At 41.3% G+C, this 23026-nt stretch overlaps 1 protein-coding gene across 2 annotated transcripts; it reads right to left on the bottom strand.

Moving 5' to 3' along the window:
• Window positions 1-1104: 1104 nt before the first annotated feature.
• slc6a2 (solute carrier family 6 member 2) lies at window positions 1105-22620 on the bottom strand. Of its 2 annotated transcripts, none has more exons than XM_012827003.3 (15): window positions 22507-22620; window positions 21569-22052; window positions 20554-20685; window positions 20062-20299; window positions 12404-12542; window positions 11757-11891; window positions 11445-11548; window positions 9236-9360; window positions 8661-8773; window positions 8013-8141; window positions 5755-5854; window positions 4897-4997; window positions 4075-4242; window positions 3806-3877; window positions 1105-3472 (listed from the first exon to the last, which is right to left on the bottom strand). In XM_012827003.3, exons 2-15 carry the CDS (start codon window positions 21867-21869, stop codon window positions 3449-3451), a joined length of 1881 nt encoding a protein of 626 aa, XP_012682457.1. In that variant the 5' UTR covers window positions 21870-22052; window positions 22507-22620; the 3' UTR covers window positions 1105-3448. The 2 variants fall into 2 exon arrangements, with proteins under 2 accessions (XP_012682457.1, XP_031425063.1); XM_031569203.2 differs by lacking the exon at window positions 22507-22620 and adding an exon at window positions 22260-22494.
• Between the last annotated feature and the right edge of the window lie 406 nt (window positions 22621-23026).

The following is a 23026-nucleotide window of genomic DNA, read 5'->3' as shown; positions in this document are numbered from 1 at the left end:
CATTTCTGATGTTCGTATTTTTCAAATTTCTCGCAGGCACATAGTTTTCATTTAGCAGCTGATATGTCATGCTAAAGCACCTCTTGTTTCGTTACTAATACATAATTAGGCGCACTTTACGCATCTCCTCCCATCTCTTTGCGACGAACACCCACTTTCCCACACCCACTTTCCAGCAGCGGTAATCTGCGCTTTTACTCAGGTGCGCCTCCTTTGGAAATACGGTTTTATGTCCCGCTATTTTACGCCTGAAATGGGCGCAATCCTGTTAGTAAATGAGGCCCTCAGTGAGGCAGAAATTTCTAGGTGAAAAGCAGTGATGACTGTGGTGTTAAAGTTACCAAGTAAGCACTGTCCGCAAGCAAATTAAGAGTGACACGCTAAGGTCTCATACCTGCTGACTGTAAACACTGATGACAGCAGCACAGCTATAGCGCTGAGGGCCAGGGATGGGGTGAAGGGAAGGGCTGCATGGGACAGGGAGTGAGGGCCGATACAATGGGGAAAGTGACCGAGCCCATAATGGCACTGTCAGCCTGGGCTGAAATGGAAAGCGTTGGTCAGCACAACCCAACACAAAATAAAAGTTCACAGCCTATTATTACACTGAAGTGAAAGGTGTGTGTGTGTGTGTGTGTGTGTGTGTGTGTGTGTGTGTGTGTGTGTGTGTGTGTGTGTGTGTGTGTGTGTGTGTGTGTGTGTGTGTGTCTGTCTATCGGTTTGTCAGTTTCTGTGTCTGCTCTTGCAGACTGTGTAATAAAGAAGATTATTTGGAGGGTGGCATGTGAATGTTGAGGAGGAGGCAGTGCATTCACACAGTTCGCTCTCATTCACTGTTGGATACAACACTGATTGTACTGTTTGTCTTGTTTTGCCCAGTTTAAGATCCTTAAGGTCCACTCTTGACTCTGTCGACAGTCATTTTGGCGGATTAAATCAATCAAACACTTTGAAAGATTAAGCCAATCAATAAAGGCTTTGCTAGCCTTTGTCTCTCAAGTCAATTCACCCGTGTCGTGTCTAGTGCAGATCCCACTAATGAATGACTGTCCACATCTGTGTGCGAGTGAGTGTGTAGAAGAAACTCTTTGTTGTAGTAATGTGAATAATTGGATTTGTCTTTAATAGATAGTTGTTTTGCATGTTTAACAGGACATTGTAGTGTGTACACAATCGGAGTTCAGTAATGCCAGGCCAGACTCCGCTACATTCCTGCAGTGAAAGTGATCCTGGGTTACACTGAAGAATACATTTCTGAATACTGTAATTTGTCTTACATCGAACACCATGATTTAACAGTTGACACTAACGTTTAAAATACTTTACACTCACGTCTCCTTATAAACAATTTGATAAATACAAGATTAGATATATAACAAAAGAATATGTATATATACTTTATTTAACACACAAATATCTTAAAATTTAATGTGTGGCTTATTTCCTACTATGCACTGTTTACAAAGTGATGTTTAGATTTCATAATTTCACTCTAATAAACAACAACAAAAAATTACAATAATATAAAAACAATGACATTAAAGGTTATACATTTGGATACTTTAAAGATTTTATCATAAAATGAAAAAATCAGGGGAAATTATGCGAAGTATCACGTTTTCTGCTGAACAACACAATCATACACATGACAAAACAGTGGTTATGACTGTCATTTTGTGAAAGATTTGCAATTGTGTTACACACATACAATACATATAGCAATAGCACACGCACACACTCACGCACAAACACCCGCACACCATAGAGGAAAATCATTTTCTGTAATAAGTGGACTACAGTGGAGTGGCAACCCTTGATGTGGGTTGATGATCTTACAATGTCAAATAATTAAATTTATTTTGTAGTCTTTAACATTATTACTTGTAAACCAATGTTCAGAGTTTCTTTAGAAAACAAATCGTGGCCCCTCCATTTGCTATGTAAAACAGAATCAAACTGATGCAAATCATCTATATCCCACCATTGCCTCCCAATGGCAGGCTGTCCACAAATATACTAAATTAAACAAGCACTTTTGATGGGAGCTGCTTTCTAGATTCTAGACCTGTTGTCTCAAATTACCCTCATTGTCACTACATAAACTCAAGAACAGGCCTCTAATTCTAAAACAGTACAAATTCAAAGTATTTGAATTAATAACACATACTTCTCTAGAGAAGCAAAACTGACAAAAGTCATAATCCATCATTGGATGATGATAAACAATAAGAAAACAAAACTCTTTATAAGAGTGGCAGAGTCTAGACCTCCTTAAAGATCTGAGTAAAGTAAAGTATATCTTTGGAAGGACCTTTAGTAAGTAGTGTCAACATGGTCTGTTCCCTTTTCTGTGAGATAAATGATACTCCTTGTACACAAAATCAAAATGGCCAAGCTGAACTATATGCAGAGTTGTAATCTTAGAGAACAAAATGTCACATACTGCCCATATAACATGCTTTTCAAGGCAGAAGTACAGGTGGATGTTTGTCACAAACCGAGAGATAAGCAGTAGTGAATGTAGTATTTGAAGTGTCTAGCTTGATAAGGCACTGACACAATAGAGCTTGATGAATGTTGTCATGGAGTTTCCCTAGCAATGGCCTCCTACCCTTTCTCCTTCTTTATTTTACATCTCCATAGACAAGACGTCCCTCAAACAATGGGTGAACTTATTCCATCACTACCCTTAAACTGTTGGTTCAATATAAAACATGTTAACCAGAGATTAGCCAGTGTTTCATACAAAAGTACTCTGCCAGAAATGTTATTTGGGGTGGAAATGACAATGTTCTGACAAAAGACAAGCTCTGCAAGCAAGTAAATCATTGGTTGCAATCCAACATTAGGTTTCGGAAGGGAGACCGAAGCTTGTGGTTGTCTTTACACAGTCACAATGAGCTGGAGGTCTAAAGCCTCTCTTCAAAGGGTTTCCCAAGAAAACTACAACTACAGCCTGAAATGCTTTCCTTTGCCACACAAAGAGTTGAGGACTGTTTAGCATTTCTGATATTGTTGTGGGTTTTCTAAACATTCGGCAAACATATAGCAATAACACTGACAAAAAAAGTTAAACATAGACTCAGAATGATAAGAATTTGTTTTGTGAATAAAATACCGGTAGATTTCCAGCATGTTTAGTTTATGAGAATTATTTGGTTTGATTTCATCTTTGGGGGTGGGGGGGGGGGGAGCAAGAACACAGACAGTATGTTTTTTTTGTCCACTGAAAAGTAGCGATACCCATTTAACAGTAATGGAGCGGTGCGGACGGTGCATTGTTCAGAACACAAAGAAGCCGGTGCTTCACCCTGTCCACCTCCCCACGGAAGGCTTCTCCCTTCTCGCCAACCAACAGCAGACCCCTCTGCAGGGTGCAACACCTTCTCTAGCGACATACTTCCATTTCGCTTTGGACAACAAGGAGGGGGTGGGGGGGGGGCTTCCATCAAATGGCCAGCCAGTGTTTGAGCTGAAACCCAGAGGTCCATTGACATTACAATCAGTTTGCAAATGCTTCAGACAAATTATGTATATATTCTTAATCATTGGTCTGTACCATAGGTTTGAACTACAAAATAATATGATATTTAGATCAGATTAAGAGGGTCCTTCATGTTATGTGTCTACCCCTATTTCACCACACCTGACTGAATTCACCACCTTTACCCAGTATGGCATGCGTGGCAGGGGGTACCCAAAGAGTAAGACTGAAAACCCCCCTCATTTATATAACTGGAGATTTGTGTAGTCTGAGGATCATGCCAAACTGTCATGGCATTTGGTTTCAGGACTCAGCACTCACCTTAAACTGCCTGACATTCCCTTCTCTCACCAGGTGATGTTCGTGCTCCGGGGTAATACAGTAGGCTATCCTCTGAAAGAAAACCCATTAAGGAAACCGTTGAGCTGGGTTCAACAACAACATGAAATATATATATATATATATATATATATATATATACGCTCCAATGGAAATCCATCAGTTGTGTGGGATTATTCAACAATTAATGATCACATACAGAATAAAGCTTTTAACTGATAATGATATAAAACCCCATAAAACATACTAACCTCTTTGAAGGTACCTGGAACACTGATGAACTTATAAATGGCATAGATAGGTACAAAAAGCATGGATGACAAAGCTATACTCCAGCCAACCACGTTAGACCATGCAGGAAATGTGTAGTCATCGTATTTTAAGCCAGTAGAGGTGACGATACTTGCGATGACCACAAACTGCGGGAAAATGAAAAGGAACATTTCTCATTAAACAGTTCATGTAGCAGTTAGGAAATAATCTGTGTCTGTATTCATGATTCAGATCATCACCGATGTGAGTTTCCCTCCTGTTTCAACCTTTAAGACTAATGAGATAATAAGGTTACTCCAGGGACACGATCATATCAAGTCACTTCACTATCAGTTCCCTCTCTACTTCCAATTGAATATCAAAGGCCAAAATATTTCAGTCTGCTCAAAGACTGAGCACGTTGGGGGGATACATTTTCTATTTTTGTTTTGTTTTGCATGACTTTAGGTAGATAGGAAGCATCGGTTGATCAAATTATGCGTTATGCAGTTATCCATGTGATATACTCCTGAGCATGTGCTGAATGAAGACCTTTGTTATGCATAAATGATAGGCATGCATTATTGCTGATCGTCTGCTAAACCTAAGTGCTTGCAATACCAAGGTTACGTGGAAGCACATATACCAATGCATCATGCATTAATCTCTTAATTAATTTAGTTATCATAGGAATTACCTGTCTGTATTTAGAGAAGATCACATTGGTACCATGATGTAACATGTTGTAGGCTAACATGTTGTAGACCTCATGGATGACTGCCGTATACCTTTACCCCTATACACCCCCCCCCCCAGCTTACCAGGAGAAAGGCTGGGCTGACAAACTTCCAACAGAGCCTCCAGTAAAGACCTGGCTTGAAGCCCATCATGCGCTCGATATCCTCACTGAATCTGTCCACGCCTGAGGGGCAAACAGACAACAAGGGGCCTAGGCGTCATTTCCCAGAATGCCAGAGAGCCCTGGGAAACTGGCAGACTAAACACTTTCAAATGGACACTCGCTGGCGATTGCTCTTGTCTGTATTTGATATCATCAGAACACTCTGTCACAACTTTCATAAATGATCATAAGAATCAGGATGTGCCGACATATTTTTGCTGAAAAACAGTCAGTTTAGTGTACTAGTGTGTGCGTGTGTGGTGTGTGTGTGAAAGACAGAGAGGTAGTCTGCGTGTATGTCATTGTTCCTTACATGTGCACAGTGGCCTCCGTGTGTGCTTTCATCTGAAAGGCTGAGTTTGTGGTGAAATAAGGCAGGAAAGAGGCAATCGTGAGGGTATGCTAAGCTCCTCTCCTCTGCTCTATCAGAAATGCCAGCTGTGGCTCGGGGGCTCCTCTGCTACGGAGCCACAGGGCAGTGTGTGGGGTGAGGGCCCGGAGGAGGGCCATGGAGAGAGAGGTTGGGCATCACTTGAAAGCACAGATCAAGACCTGTGGCTGTTGGCATGAGCCATTAAAAGTCAAGGCTCTTGTCTTATTAGCTCAAGCAGCCATCAGAGACTGTTTGTAGCTGAGCAAAAGAGACTGGGAGCACGGAGAATAAAATGCTAGCGGTACACGAAAGGCAGGGAAGGATGATTGGAGTGGTCAGCTAGGAGGATGGCATGAAACTAGGGGATAAATATCAAACGGTGACAATGGCAGAGGGTAGACTCACCGTAAAACCATGAGACGCCGATGGCCTCGATCAGTACTGCAAACAGAATGGAGGTCCCAGCAGCGTAGTTGTCCAGCAAGGTCAACACGTAGATCCCTCCCTGCAGAGCGGAAAGATCTTAAAATGCAGTGGTTCTTGGACAACATCAGTAAACAGTTACGTGGACCATAAACATGTGAGGGAAATCACTGGATTCCAGTTGGCTTGAGGTGTATTATTGGAGCAGAATTATTTGCAAATGTATGTGGGAAAGTGGCAAAAAATTGGCAGGTTCTGTTTGCCATACCTCAGCTCAGGGTAAACAAATGCAGACAGATAAATCTGCGCACACATTGGCAGATCTGCCACGGCCAAAGTGTAGCAAAACTCATGTGTAAAACGACAATTGAGAGGCCCGCCTGAGTTGTAACTCATGACTCTTGGAGCTAAATACTTAGACTTTGTAGCCATTAATATCTATTTCAAGATTTGTCTACACATTCACAGATCTATGCACACATTTACAGATCTGTCTACACGTACAAATCTTTTACACATTTACAAATCTGATTACACACACACAGATTGAGATTCAGTTACACAACTCTCCACACACATTTGCAAATAATTCTGCTACTATAATATCGCCATAGTGCCACCTTAAATGTCCTGTGAAGCACAGACTCAGGCAGGCCAATGATTTACAGAAAAAATATAATGTCAACATGTTGATGAATGTACATTTCCTGCGGCATTACTTGAAGTGTCACTGAAAACCATTACGCTACGAAAATGCATAATGAACATTGCCCAATTAAAAGGAAACATTTGGCTTGTTGTTCGTGCAATAAAAACTGACTGCAGTCAGCCTTGTTTGTTGTTGTTTGTTTGTTTGTTGTTTGTTGTTGAAGCACTTAGGCACAAAAAACAGTGCTATGTTGTGAGTTTCGGCCCTGATAAAATGTGTGGTTTGACCTGATGCAAGGTGTTACAGAGAATCAAATTCACAACGCATTAGTTCACAATACCAAACTGAACGTCAAAGCATTAACAACCGATTTCGAGCATTCCTACTTGTGAAAAAAGGTAGGGTTTACAGGTATAAGTCATTACACACAATGAAAACAGGGAACGATTTTAGAAAAAAACAATAAGGCCCTGAAGCTCGGACAAGTGTATACCATGAATCTAAGCTCAAAATGGTTGCAGCTTGAGGTGAAGTGGATTTTTAACTGGGATATTCACAAAATAGTCTGGTCTCTGTGGCCTTAGTGCTCAGCCAGCACACTGACATCACAGTAGCTCTCAACCGATCTAATGAATGTGGAGAATTACTTCTTTCAATATTTTACATTCTATTCCGTGCCATCTAGAAATGCCATGATACAGTCTGGATACTGAGAAATTAACAGTTTACTCAGAAACACTAATGGCTTACCAGTGTGACATTAAGACATTAAGTTCAGAGGTCAGGTGTCATTGCAGTATTAACAAAACAGTACTGTTCTCTCCCTTGTACGTCGCTTTGGACAAAAGCGTCTGCTAAATGACTAAATGTAAATGTAAAACAAATCATTAAAAGCAAGCTGGGTCATCCAAGTAGGCTGAACAGTAGCTATAAGCTGTGAGGTCTGTGCAAGGCTTCTGCTATTGCCACTAGTCTCTGGAATGGAAATCTTACAGGGGTTCAATATTCTGTAAGGGTGATGCATTGTGGAGCAAAGTTATAATGTATCCAGTGGAAAAAAGCACTGGGCCAACCACCCAGTGCGTCACCCACTGATATTCCATCCATTTTACTGGCATGTCTCCATTCTCCTGGCCTTCACTGACTTACTGAGATGGAAATCTGTTTTCTTAACTGTACTTCTCTCACTGTGAGCCAGTAACTTCCACCAATACACAGATGTGGGCAGCCACGCCATACATTTGTTTAGCTACACAAAACAAGTATTGCATACCTGTATATGTATGTATATGCAAAATGTTTAACTCTGAGGCCCTCAGGGTGATGACGTTATGAAGGAAACTCTCCTGAGAACCATCCCTCTTAGAATAGTCTGCTGGTTGGACTACCTTACAGACTTGGTGTTCTGCGTTTTCTTAGAAATGACCGTTACAGAATATAATAGCTGACAACAGGGACAAGACAATCTGTTAGTGTCTGTCTGTTCTCTTAGAATAGTCTGCTGGTTGGACTACCTTACAAACTTTGTGCTCTGCGTTTTCTTAGAAACAGGGACAAGACATTCTGTTCTGTGGGGAGGGGGTATACTTACATTGGTGATACAGAGTAGGGCAACCAGGAATGTTCCAAATGCTGTGGCAAAAGTGAATGCCTTGCGGTTCCTCTTAAGTATTTGAAAGTCATCTGAAAGGCCAGTGATAACGGCCTCCATGCCTCCCATCTACAAGGGTCAAAGTGAAAGAATACTATTACATGCAAAACTGTCATAACACTCTGCAATAGAGATTGCCAGATTGCCACAAGAGCTGGACAACATCAAGTCTGTGTCAAGGCTGTTTGAAATGTGTTTCTCTCGTGTGGATCTGCACATATTGTTTCTCCTCCCTGTGACTTGGATATATAACAGGAGAAAAAAAACAAAGGAAAATGTCCATTTTCTTTTCTGTTAGCTGTTGCACAATGATTGAGATCCCGCTGCTGCTCAGATCTCAGGAGTACCCTGGAGGACCTCTTACATCACTCACTAACACACATTCAAATTCCATGACCATGTGTGTGTAAGAGACCAAAAAAACATTCACAGCCTAAGTGAGAGAACGATGGTGAAGCAAGTAACATTTGAGTACCACAAGCTTGGTCAGCGGGGATACATGCAGTATCTGAGACACCATGGAAATAACATTGGCAAATGATGTATTGCTAATAGCCATTCTGACATGTAGGCAGGAGTGAAACTTACTGAACTGTCAATGCCAAGGGTCAAAAGCATAATGAAGAATATGATGGCCCACAGTGTAGACAACGGGAGAGTGGAGATGGCCTCTGGGTAGATAATGAACACCAGTCCTGGCCCTGTGGAGAGAGAGAAGCACCTCTGTGTTACAGAGACAACTTAAACAGTGCAGTCAGATATTTAAAGAGAAACATGGAGCAGGATACCGTTTCATCCCCTTTCACTTGGCAAAACAGTGTCAGGGACAGTCTTGAAAGTTCTTTTTTTGTGTTTCAAAGACATCTTACCACAAATATCTATAGTGTGTGTGTGTGTGTGTGTGTGTGTGTGTGTGTGTGGGCATATTTTGAGCCGAGCGCCCATCATTTTTGGATTCACTGCTGCCTCTCTGTTTGTCACTGCCAATATATAACAAGTCGTTGTAGGGGGGAAAAGTGGTCATTCTGGCATTCTGGAATTGAGTGGTGCAACATCTCATGATGCTGGCGGAGATAGTAAATGCAGCCAGTTGGATTAAATCTGTTTAAAAATGAAATACTTCTTTTTTTTTTTACATAGAAAGAGACTGACTGAAAGCACACCTTCAGTGGCCACATCTTTGATCTTCACGCCATGTTTCTGTGCCATGTAACCCAACACAGAGAAGATGGCAAACCCTGAGAAAAAGCTGGTGACGCAGTTCACCGTACTGGTCAGGATGGCATCCCTGCAGAAGACACACAAGAGAAACACACTAAAGATCACAGTGCCACAGACAAGATGTTTCATGCAACAGTTGTTGAGAGAATAATAGACTGAACGTATTTAACTTTTTTCCAGTTATCTGATTGTTGCTCAAACCCTGCTGTCATAAATCCAAACAGACAGTTTGTTTTATGTTTTATATTGAAACCATGTCTTGGCTGCTTCAAGCCTCATGTTGCGATTGTCAAAAAAGTGGGAGCGTGTGGTTTCTTTTTGTTTGCAAACCCCCAGCATATATTTCTTTCTTCTGAAATCAGAGGGGAAATCAGGTTAATGAGGAGCTCGTCCTTCCCCCCTTCTGAGAGCTTTCACATCCAATTAAGTCCACGGCCTCAGTCTAGCTTCACAGCCTGCCTCTGTATGAATTAAGTACTACACCGCAATGACCTTGTCTGGCCCTGCGCGGATGTTGAAATCCATCCTCACTGACTACTTATGATGCTTCCCCAGCAAAGAAAATCTAACGTTCAAAAGATCCCATCTTCCATCAGGTCACATCTGACACACTTGACCTTAGGGCCAAAGAGTCAAGGGTTTTGACTGAAATGGATCTTTAATTATCCAAGGCTTTAGCTGATTTATAGTATCGTGTCAATTTGGAATGTGTGGGGAAACTGTAAAAGCTACAGGAGATGCTCTTAGTTTTTTCTCACTCAATCTGAACTTCTGAGAACGGCAATTCAGCACTGAAATCCTCCTCTTTTTTTGTGTGTGTGTGTGTCTTTCACCACCGTCTCTATGCACACAAAATGACTCCCAAAAGAACTGTTTGTCACCCATCATGTACAGTATACCTCAAAGCTATTATCCTTACCATATTGCATTTTAGCAGTGCTAAAGGCAAGACACACACACATATTCTTTTTTTTCTAGAAGGCATCGCAGATGTGGTATATGTCATGGTTGGCTCTAGTGCAGGTTATTAGTTTTACATTGGAGCTATGCATTTGAAAGATTGTCAGTGTCTGAATTTACTGCCTTTGTTCAATTCGCAAAATGGCTGACTGTACCTGTGACACCACAGCCAAGCTGTTCTTGAGATAAGAGCGATTGCTATGCTGTGCCTTTTATTCTTCACAAGGGCACCCAGGCGACTTTTCTCCTCATATCCACATTAACCTGTTCAGAAAACAGCAGGCTGCCGACACTAATGACTGAGCTGCTTCAGGAAACTTTTTGTAATATGCGGAAGATAACAGAAGGTGCCGTATTGCCCCCGGCAACAATGTGGCAGCTGTAAATTTGTTGGAAGAAACTGTAAGAAAATATGTGCTAGAGCTCATTCATTGCTCACTGAACTGTAGTCTTTAAAATAGAATACCAACTCCAGAATTGCGATCAAAGCTGGCCTTTTTCCTTCATACGTTCCACCTAACAGCTATAACTACCGGTACATAATTTGTCAGTTAGCAGACACTCCTATTCAGAGCGACTTAAAGTGAACTAACAACAGGAACAGCCCCCCTGGAGTCCCCTGGGATCGAGCTCATGACCTTCCAATGTTCCAGATCCCTAGGAGAGGGGTTTGACTTTTAACGTAGATTTGTTTGCGGCCGCCATTTTGATCGATCGTGTGACCTTAGTGCACTAAGCTACTTGATGGTTTTCCTCCATACAGAAAGTGGTACACCGGGTGTTGTCCCAGTTGAATAAAAATCGGGCAGCAATTTGGCCCAGTGTAGCACAAAAATTATCAGTCGAATATGGCAATGAACTGTACTTGGCTAGGGTCACATGGCCCTAATGTGTAACGTTGCGTAGAGTGTAGCATAGGCTATTGCCAGTGTTCTGTAAATTAACTTTCCATAAGTGCATATTGCAGTGAAATTAGTTTGAATAACTTATTTAAAGTCATTATGCTAGTATGCATATTATTCAATATTTGAATTATTATTTTCTTTTCCTGCATCGATATAAAAAATTATTGTTATCCCCAGTTCTATTTTTTGGTATACTGGTTATTGAATCAATACTTACCAATAAGCCATATGTACCTGTTAGTAACTACTACATCATTTAAGCCCATGTATACACACACTGTCTTACCTGTAGCAGTTGTTGTCAAATTTATTATAACTGGCATATGCGATGAGAACTCCAAATCCTGCCCCCAGGGAGTAGAATATCTGAGTTGCAGCATCAATCCAGACCTACACCAGAATGTGCCAGGATAGGAGCAATGTAGTTGAACATTCTCATACTTTCATTTATTTAAGTATCCAATTATTGAAAGTCACCTTTTAATATTTCATCAAATATTTATAAAATAACTTAATGCAACATACAATATTGTAAAATGTTATTTCAATCCTTAAGAATTTAAGAAGAGGCCACCTAAGTGAAAGGGCAAAATCTTACCGATGGCTTGTTCAGCATCTTAAGGTCAATGGAGAGGTAGTCTCTTATGCCATTCATAGCCCCTGGTAGAGTGATGCCTCGAATCAGCAGCACAAACAGCACCATGTAGGGCATAGTGGCTGTGACATACACCACCTGAACACAAGTACGAACAGTTAGCTGCTGGAAGGTAATATTGTTAACCATACTGATATACCAGTAAACAATATCATTCAGCGGAGTAAAAAGGATTAAAAGTCTACAGTTTGAGATGGAGTGAATGATGCCAAGATATCTTTCTAGTAGATGCAAGACTTTTTCAAATAGTGCTGCACATGAACTACTGTGTACATCTTGAAATATATATAGAATGTCTTTTTACTTGTTTAGGAGACTGTATTGACATTTGTATTGCTGGTTATAAGGATCTACCATATTGATGGGTATCAAGAAGTAAAGCCAGACAGTTTAATTCTTTTTTAGACAGGTCACAATAAATTCCCTAGATCCATGCTATGTTGACGGGTCATGAAACAACAGCAATCCACACATTTCCACAGTGCACACTGCTCAGTGATTTCACCTAAAGTTCAGCGCAGTGTCCATGTGAGCAACGCCCTCGTGCCAGAGTTTGAAGGCCCTGTAATCCCCCCCCTGCTGTACTTTACCTTTCCTGAGGACTTGACCCCCTTCCACAGGCTGAAGTAGAGGATGAAGACCACCACCACCAGGCACAGGACGAGCTCCCAGCGTGGAGTCCCCAGGTCATGGATTCCTCTGCTCTGATAACTGTGAAGGACACCACGCCTGCAGAACACAAACCACAGGAGACGGTCATATTGGGTAACCGCTCTTTCTTTAGTGAGAACTTTGGGATTTCTTTTGGGAGGGCTCGAACTCTGGCCAATAAAAGAGGTTTACACTACAACATGTCTTCCGTGAACATGTTTTTTCAAAGGGATAAGCAGCTCCATTTGAAATCAATTGGTCATGGACAGATTGCCCTTGTCAAATTTCATATTTATCAAAATCTTTTTCTAGGAGAATGTATTATGCACATTAAGCAAGACTACCAGAAGTCGTATACTTTCGCACATTTAGAGGATTGAGTAGGTGTTAATTGCATATGTCAGGAAAATATGAATATTTATCAATATGCTACAATATTTACCCTGGCAGGACAGAATGTTTTTGAATCATTTGTCCACTTGAAGTGACGTTTCAGCCCCAGTAGTCTCAACAAACACCATTTAAGGCTGATAAGAGGCACCTGTTCGGTTCATATTTACAAATTTCCCAGTAATGGTGCAACTGTTTGACACCATTTTTCATCGGGTCTGACAGTTTTTGCACTTCAATAAAAAATAACTCAGCAAGCAGCACATCAATTTCTTCAGCAAAAGTACTTGCTATTCTCTTCAACAAATATAAGCAGGCTGTCTCCCTATTTCATACTTCTTAGCTGAAATACTGAAGTGGCTTAGTGTCTTCTAATGATTTAGCAGGTAAGGGATTAATAACAACCTCGTAAACTTCTTGTGGCCCATCCACCTGGCTTTGACTGAGTGAATGAAGGTTCAAAGGTTCAGAGTCTAGGCAATCCAGTGGTGATAGATGGGGTCTCATCTTTCCAGCAATAAATATGGCTTCTAGTGAGTTTTCCCAGACCACTGAAGAGAATTCCAAGGCAAAACACCCTGACCCAACATACTATGAGTGAACTCCCTAGACAATATTACACTATCTGACAGAAGAGAAAGCTTTCCTGTGATTACGCTTCTGACAACCGCTCACCTGTACATGAAACTTGTTTTTAATAAGTGCATTGTGTTGGATGTGTTTTTTCAACTCCTTCTGGTGTGTTTGAGAGAAAGGAGAGGTATGATTACGTTGGGCCCTCTCACTAGTGCCACTAGTTAGTTAACACTGTAGCATCCTATGAAACATAGAAAGAAAGAATGAAAGCCCTCCATTTTCCCTAGAGATGCCACGAGTTTACCAGTTTGGCCTCTCATGCAATAGTTAAGTTCAAAGGTGAGATTCTTTTTTTAGGAAGATTCTTTTTTTAGTTTATTTGGAAACATCTGCACTCTCATGTCACCCTCAGTGTGCACGTCAGTAAACCGAAATATTTCTTGGATAGGAGGTTTGGACCCCTACTAGAGAAACATGTTTATTTTTCAAAACCCAGTGAAACCCACCAGCCATAGCAGAACAACTTAAACCTCACAAAGCTCCTCACTCTTCCTCGTCCCACACTCTACTGTAACAGTATATCCAGCAACTTAGCTTAAGAAGGTAATAATTTAAAATGCGAAGCTGAGATTTTTTAAACAGCCCCTCTCTCCTAAGACAAGCTTTGAAACTCACCCTATTTGTTTAAAGGCAGCTGTTGAGGAAGCGTGTTACTTAGTTTCCCTATGAGTGTGCCTGACTGCGGGAGCTTAACACACTGTCTCGGTGATGGAGCGTGGTGATAAAGTGAGCATTCCATTTGGATCTGATGAGCAGTGTGGTTACTTAATGTTCCTTCCAGGAGATGTTGGACAGACTCTAAACGCGCATCTCAAGATCTAAGCTTAGTAGAAAGTGGTGGGTTTGCATGCCAGCTACACATTTTTTTTTTCAGTTTCTCCCATCTTGATTACAACGTCACAACTGTGAAGTTTAAAGGAAGCGAGATAGTCAACAGGCCATCGCAGATCGAAACAACAGGAAACTGTAGTCCTCTGCCAAATAACAGGCCCTTACATCACATCTTATCTGATATCTGCCCTATAAAGTGCATCCCATAGATCCCCAGTTTCACAGTGTGTGCCTCTCACTTCTCCACCTAAGGTCTTTCTGAGCCTCTCTTAGGTAATGCTTTGCTAGTTGTTGCAGACTGAAGTCATACTTATATATAAGTAATGTGTTGTTAAAGTTCAGCCTGGTTCTGCATAAGGGCTTGTGCTCTCACAGGGGGGGGGCTGCCCGAGGGCTTCGCACAAACACCACTCTCTGCCCTTAAAATATTCTGGCACTGACAGGAACTCTCCTTTTAAAGCCGTTGTTATTGTAGAGTAATTGCTTCTTGAAAGGCAGGTTAATGTGATCACAAGCCTGTTTGTTACATGAATTACACACTATCAATTTCCACAAAGTGAGTTCTAATAGAGGCAATTTTTTTCTAATTCTGTACAAATTGTGTTTTTAATGAAGGCTATCCATCATTGGCCATTCATAAAATCACACACAGATGCTTCAGCATGTACAGAATCCATTCATTGTTTTTAATGTCGATCGCAGATCTCATACATATGTTTAAGTGCACTTGTGTAATCCATGTGTTCTGATTAAAGAAGGAGTTTTCTGAGATTTATATTTTATCTAGGTAGTGAAAGCAGCTTGTATATTGCCTAGTTAAATTGAACTCATTCGTTCACGTTCCCACTCTGCCAAGAGGCTGAACCTGTCTGTTCTTTTGTTGGTGTGTAAGACTAAGTGGGCTACAATGCTGCACTGAACATTTTGTTCTGAGAGTTTCACACCCTGATGTTTCAGCTCTTGACGTGAAGGGTATACAGACAAAACACACATGCTCCCTTGCCTTAGCATACTTCATACTTGTCACTCTTGCAGGTGTAGGCAAAAAAATATGAATAAAGTGTTTTTAAAGATCGCAGCAGTCCATGGCAGCAGACCAACAAAAACGTAACAATACAACTGTAAACTAAGTCTAGCTTAAACAATAGAGGCCCTACATCCATATTCAGCAAAAGGCTCCAGCATAAGGATACAGCATGATTTTCAGTGGATCCCTTTCGCCCTGTTTTCCACTGTTTGTTTGGCTGAGCACCTTCACCATGGGGGTGATAAATCTGAATTTCAATCTCAAACTTGCACCTGGCTCTGCACCAAGCCCTGGAATAAGCGAGTGTGAGTGCTGTGTTCTGGAGGGTAACACCTCAAGAAAAAAAGCCCATCTCCAGATGGTACTAATCAACATGTCATTATGAATGAATGTCAGGTTTAGGACATCTGTCTGAAAACAATCCACTGCCACCTCTTAGGCAACAGTCAGTCATCAAAAACAGAACACATGGAATCAGACCTATCAGACTGTCAACTGTCAACAGCCTCGTAAAAAAAACCGTAAATCCCTTGCTGACTGAAAAGTCTCAATGCTCCTCATCCACATGTATAGCTTTCCCCCTGTACCGTACTTTTGGACATGACTTTCACATGTGAGGTCTGCCAGGAGGTTCAGTCAATCGAACGATTGTTTCATCCTGACAGGCACCTGGCCGTTCATCTAACTGTCCCCTCTTCACATATACTCCCCTCGACAGATCGGGTTCCACAGCTAAGGATTACTCCATCGTTTTGTAGTTTTATCCAGAGAATGGGAGGAGACCCCTCTGGACCATTGCTTTGTGCAAGGTTTAATCCAGAGCTAACCCTCAGCTCTAGGAAATTATGGTTCACACATAACCAGACTAAATGTTTTCCCGACACAATCCGTGTGGAACATGCTCTGGACACTACAGCGGAACACCCAGGAATGTATAATTGGCAGGTTGATTGTATTCTGCAAAATGTGAAAATGTTTTCAACCTGCACGGATCACAAACTTCTTGAGAAGCAAGAAGTTCTTTTGGAGAGGCAGTGTTTATGTGAATCTGTGATTCACTTCTGTTCTCACTGAAGGGATTTCCACCGGAGTCGACAGGTGGTGGGTGAATTCTTCCAAGACATTCTGTAATACTTATGTAAATGTAGGATGAAAGGACAAGGAAGGTCTTGCCAATTGTGTCTTTATGAGGACAGGCAAGACAGCAAAGCTGTTGCTGACCACATACAGTACATGGGCCAGAGAAAGAAAGACTAACTACACAAACACACTACAGACATTCTAACTTAATGTGATCAAGCTATAGATCAGCCGCAAGCCAAACTGTAAGTTGAAAGCAGTCATGACCCTGGTATAATAGAGTTGGCATCTATAAACGTTCCTATTCTGTATGAATTCAACTTTCTGTGGTCCATAGAGCAAAAAATACTAGGAACAAAAACTATTGATTTGTCATTCCAAATTTTTTTTATATATAATCTCTGCATTGAAAGCACATTTCAATTGCATCAGCAGTCCCTGACAGTTCCCAAAAACCTCAGAATGAAACATGATGATTTAACATTAAGATTTTATGCTCTATTTCTAAACCACAATGCATATGACTGACTAAAGGCCCTTTAAATTAGTGAACAAAACCTTGTAAACACAAACAACACTCAATTATTATTTGCAAAATAGATAGTATTTATGGAGCTTATAAGTAATTATAGATCTCAGCAGTCTGTGCCCAAGCTTGGCGACCACAGTCCACAACCCCAGACATGCTTTTCCATGGACTTCTCAATCATGGAACGGGACATTCCTATTTATTTTCATTTAAATTGAATCAAATGAATCCTTATGCTGTTTTAATAAATGCTCACCATATCTATGAGCTGATTGTAATTGTTCTAATAATGACTCAGTAGTGTTGTTGCCCAGGATCGATGCACCTCATTAGGAGCTGTTTGCTGTTGAGAAGCTGTGGAATCCATCTGACTTCAGGGGTTAGTGACACCTGCTGCACACTCGCCTACACCAGGACTATGATCCTAATGGCCAGGCAGTGATATGACACTAATGAGCACGCATAAGGGGAGTCAGCGCCTGTTCCTGCAACATGGCAGGGCGGCGCTGATCGATGGACAGTGTGATATGCCCCTCAGAGGACATGGGTAACTTGCCACATCTTCTCAGACAGAAGACAAGATTAGATGACAAATCAGTGTGTCTGTATTGAGGGAAGCCCACATCCCCAAGGGGTGGCAGCAAGGCATGGAGTGTGAGTTCATGCTGAGGGAGCTCCAGAGGGGATTTAGGAAAGAACAGGGTGTTGGCAGTGCAGGTTTGTTAGTCCTGTGCATTAGGTAGTGGTGTGTCAATCATTGGTACACAGAGGCTAACAGGACACCTCTGAGTTGGAGTTGGAAGCTCTGTTTAACTTTTAGTCTGTTATTGCGCTATTATCTCTCTGAGCTCTCTGGATGTTCCACAAAGTGGAAAAACCTCCCATCTTGGAAGTGAAAGTGAACATTTAAATGTTTGAATGTTTAACAGAACAGTGAATAATGCTTTGAGATTTGAGAGTGTTCACGTTTTTGTTTTCTATGAATAGGCGAATTTATGAATAGTCTTGTTTTCAGCATGTCTAAAGCATTATCTAAAGACTGAAAGTTCATAAAGTGATCTGTACAAAGCAGAGAAGCCTACGTCATTCGTTTGGTGTCTGGAAGTTCTTTCCTAATCATTATATAAAGTGCAGAAAGAGTCTAGGGCGCAGGCTTTTCCTTTTAAATGGAAAAGAACATAAACAGGAAATGTAGGGAGCATGTACCTGTTTTGTAAGAAAAACAGTCAATAGCCGTACAGTGTGAGGAAGCTTCAGCATGCCTCATGCATAAACAGCATGTGCCTTGAACGCAGGAGAGTTAAGAGCAAGAGCGGGGAGCTTTTATCTCCTACAGGACCGCCTGTGACATACTAGTCTCAGGGAGTTTTGTTTATGGCTGGCGGTTTGCACATCAGCTGAGAGATAAGGCTTGCGCATTGTCCCACTCATTTCTGACTTCCACTGACTTCCTCAGGGCTGCAAAACCAATCTTCACACAGACTCTGGGAGAGCTCGCTTACTTTGAAGTGCAAACGGATGCCTTTTTTGGTGACTTCAAAAGCAGCAACTAAGCTTTCTTGCCTTCATGCACTAGTGCTATCGGTTATGAGTGGATTTAAAGAATATGTTAGTTGCAGCACAAAAGTTTTTGTCATATTAGTGACCCACTTATGTGCTTTTATTGCACATGCCTACTATGTAACAAAAGTTAATTGAACAGTTGTAGATGAGATCCATATGTGCCATTTGATGATTTAAAGTTTTAGCACTTTTTTATTTTACTTGTCCATGGCAAACTTGTGTTCATGGACTTAATCTTGCTAATGGCATTAACAGCTCAATTTGAGATATGCCTTAATGTGCAATATGCATCATAAATGAAAAAAAAAAAAATAGGTGGAATATTCGAACCGTGGTACTGAGTGGGAAGCAGCAGCTGAAAATGTCTAAAACATCACCAAAATGCCCCATTGATCATCATGGCAGGTCTTTCAAGAGAGGTAGTTTATGGCATATTTTGTGTCAAATATGACCTATTGTGGCTTTTTCACAGTACTGCCCTGAATCCCCTTCAGGGATTATTTTGTAGATCATTTAGAAAGTAGAATTTACAAATTAGGCTGAGATTCTGTGTCATTTTTGAGAATACGAATCACACAGGTTTCCCACATCACCGGACTGGACCAAATGAAGACAACATTTGGCAACAGTGTCCTTATTGGAGACATAACCAGCACATCTGGTACTGGGTTCAAATGTCTCCCAAGGATCCGCATCCTTGCAAATACAAATAAGTAGAAGTTAAAACAAGCAAGCGATACTCAAACAACTTCCTTGTCTGATTTTCTTTTTCACTAAAAACATAAATGATGACACGCAAAGCGCTTATAGACAGGAAGAAAAAACTCAAGGGAGATAGAAATCATATAATAACACTATGAAGCCCCCACTCAGTGGAAAGAGGACATTATGGAATAAAGGGAGTGAGAAGATCACCGGCGACCAAGGCTGGTCTGTACACAGAGAGCCTCAGATCATGTCTGCGCAATCCTCCGTGCACAAATCTATTGCATTTCACTGGGGTTGATTCCCAGCGGGCCAAGATAGAGTGAGATTCTGTCAAGCTATTTCTGGTCATGCAGTTAGCACCCACAATAATTCTAGCCATTGTGCAGCGCTGAAGCCCTTCACCAAATGTCAGACGTCACTGTCAAAGGAATACAATTGCCAGTGACGACAACACATCTAAATACGAGTGGGAGAGAGGAAAGGGATGGTGTTACCAGGTTCCGCAAGTTTGCAGTGATTTGTGTTTCAGAATGTGGTGCTTTGGTCCTAAAATATATAACCTCCTGTAGCCTTTTGTTCTTTTGTTTGATTGATTCACTTTGTGTGTTTATGTGGGGATTATAAATTAAAGCTTTCAGGAAGAGTTCATCTTTGTAATACAACACAATATTTAAAAATAGCTGACATGGGAGGATGCTCCTTTTAGGAACGTTTCTTTCTTTTGCCAAGTGTACAGTGGATGGTTTTCAAAACCCTTCAATGCTTTACACAACAAAGGTAAGGCAGCCATTAGTCAGTATTCTGCATGCAGATTGTCACCATATAGTACTTACTCGTAGAACTCAGCTGCTGGCGTGAGCTTGTATTTAGAATAACTGGTCCCGTTTCCCAGGACAGAACCGTTGATGAGCGTTGGGATTGTGCAGTTTTCACTGTTCCACTTGTTATTGCAGTGGAGCCAAGGTAGTTGACTGGTGCAGGAGGCGAACAGGTAGTATAGGGACCAGGCTATGATGACATTGTAGTAGAAGCCCACGTACAAGGCAATGATGATGACCGTGTAGCCAACACCTAAAAGGAGACGTGAAATGATTCATGTAGAGTTACACTGCAGTTACCCACGTACATTTTAAGACAGCGCAATGTCACATTCTGTTTGGCTTTGAATTTGACACCTAAATTGTGCTTGCCAACACACGAGTCAATTTCTACCTCTAACACAACACTGATAGCAGAAATGTCTAGACTTGTGTGTGTACCCTTTTGTGAACATGTGGCAAAACAAAAGAGCAGAGGAAGCTGGTAATGAGTTTTCAACGCCTCACCTTTGAACGCTGGGCATATCTTCCACACTGTAGCTGCGCCTTGTCTGTTGTACTGTCCTAGAGCCAGCTCCATGTAAAAGAGAGGCATCCCGGCAATAAACAGGAAAAGAGTATATGGGATCAAAAAGGCACCTGGAGGATGGAAGAGAAAATATGCTTTTTTTAATTTAGCAAAAAAGAGGTGAATCAATGCATTAAAAAAGCAGAACTGCACAGTAACTATACAACTAACATGTTCCACACCCCAGTAAGGTAATTGTACAAGCAAAGTTTGAAGTGTACATAACATTCAGGAAGTCTGTTAAAAATCCATATAAATTGATCTAGTAAACACCATAGTAAATTATTCAATATTTGTTCTTAAAATGCCTGAAGGGATTTGATTTGCAGCTGGCAATCCTTAACATCTTAAGTTAGAGACTGTCTGCGTTGAATATTGTCAGAGAAACAAGCCCGTTTATTCATTCAGAGGTTAAGAATTAGCCTACATTTGCAGTTAATACAAAACTAGGATAATAGGGTAAGCACACGTTTTGTTTAGCAGATATATGAACATAGTCGGAGTCTCATATCCCTATTTGCACCTAATGTTACAGCTCATTAAGCTGGGGTTCCTTGTCTGTTCTAAAACGGGCACTTAGAAAGCGTCCAGCTACAGAACTGGTTTGTTTCTTTGTGGGTCAGTATAACGTTGGCGCTAGACGTGAATATAATAGTTACTGTAACATTGAAACTCATTGGATAATTAGGGTTTCCTAACTTTGAGTGCAAATCCTCTTGTCCTTTATACCAAGAACTATTGTTGGCGTATTAATTACTGTTGCCACAATAACAGTACCATGTTGTTGCTTTAACCCACAGAAAGAATTTGTGTGGTCAATATTTATTTAAACACCATCTCATTGCAACATAACATCATCATTTAGAATAATAATTTAGAAGCATTAGAAACTGGTGAAAATGTTTGGAACATATGCGCAGACAGTGCTCTCTGAATTGCATCTACTCTACTCACCTCCGCCGTTTTTGTAGCACAAATAGGGAAATCTCCAAACGTTGGCCAAGTCCACAGCAAAGCCAATGACCGACAAGAGAAAGTCTAATTTCTTTCCCCATGTTTCTCTTTCCTCATCAGTAGGGGCCACCGCAGATGGACAGCCACCTGGGCTTGGGGTTTCGATGATGGAGGAGTTGGTGTACTGGACCCCATTCTGTTCCTTCACCAGAATGAGTTCAACTTCTTTCTTTTCCACATTGTAAGGTTTCAAGGGGGCAACAGATGAGAGCTTGTGCTCAGGCATAACTTGGAGGTTCATCTTCTTGGCAACTTGAAGCCCGGCGGCCTCGTGCTTTCACAGCCACGAGGAAGAAGCGAAGTTGATGCGGGTGCCGCCGCTGCTCGCCCTGATGAATATGATGCTAATGATTAAGAATCACAGTCTCCTCTTAAGCAGTTCATTTTCTTCGTAAACTGGAGTGGTGTCCGCCGCTTTCATCAGCTAAGGAGATTGATAAAGCAAATTTAGGTAAAACAAACAAACGTAATGTCATCATACAAATAATATTGTCGCAAGTCCTGTAGATTTCCCCCGAACACATATTATTAAAAAAAATCTTATAAACTGTGATCGTTTTCCCATTGGAATATACAAATAACAAAATAACAACACGAAGTGAAATGCAACACCAGCGGTTAAACAGGGTACCCAATGCCAACAACTTCTGAAGCAGCTGAGCGCGTCTGTCCGTTGCAACTTTTCACGACTGTCGCCCCGGTGCGTTGTTACAGCTCTGCTGAACATGACGTTCAAACTGACCGATTCTACTAAAACTAAAGATTAACATTGACAAAGCCGAGTATTAACATAAGCATACTAGATGTGTTGCAGACACGGCAACATGAGAATGCCATTCGCGAGTTGTCGTTAGAATGAGTAGGAGAGAAATCCATACTTGTGAACCTGACGGCACCCCTCCATGACCCGCTTCTGTTGCTGTCCAGATGGGTGTGAGAGCCTGCCCATTCTGATAGAACTTTAAGACTCGCCTTCCTAAAGGCTGGAGGCGAAATAAATTGCGAGCATTTAAATCCACATCCTCTCCGTCCACGTGATATTTTATAATTTATCATTTTGATGTGCCATCACCTAGGGTGCGCGGACAACTACTGAAACAAGGACTACAGTAGGAGTAGGCTACAGTAGCGTCTGAGAGGCTGCTGGAATCTACGGTACAGTGCATAATTTACAGTGCTCATTACACTAATATTTGGGAGTTTAACTTTCGATACAATCAAATATACGCTAGCAAACACACAGCAAACAGGCTGTTTGACAACAATTAAATAATTGTCCAAGGGACCCCGAAATTAAACTTGACGTAATGCTTTGTTTTAGAGTGTACGAGGACTACTGTTCAGCGGTACAGCACGTGGAAATATCACAGGTAGGTCTCAGGGCAGTGCAAAATAAAG

Source organism: Clupea harengus, chromosome 6, assembly GCF_900700415.2.
Source record: "Clupea harengus chromosome 6, Ch_v2.0.2, whole genome shotgun sequence".
Taxonomy (NCBI): domain Eukaryota; kingdom Metazoa; phylum Chordata; class Actinopteri; order Clupeiformes; family Clupeidae; genus Clupea; species Clupea harengus.
The sequence above is the reverse complement of the archived record's forward strand: the minus strand, read 5'-3'. Positions and strand labels throughout refer to the sequence as shown.

Excerpts from the sequence above, each read along its gene's own strand:
- slc6a2 (XM_012827003.3), bottom strand. The coding sequence starts at position 21,869 with ATGAACCTCCAAGTTATGCCTGAGCACAAGCTCTCATCTGTTGCCCCC. Across the intron at positions 20,686-21,568 it reads GTGCTACAAAAACGGCGGAG|GTGCCTTTTTGATCCCATAT; the intron begins GTGAGTAGAGTA and ends TCCATCCTCCAG. Across the intron at positions 5,855-8,012 it reads CCCTACTCTGTATCACCAAT|GGAGGGATCTACGTGTTGAC; the intron begins GTAAGTATACCC and ends TCCGCTCTGCAG.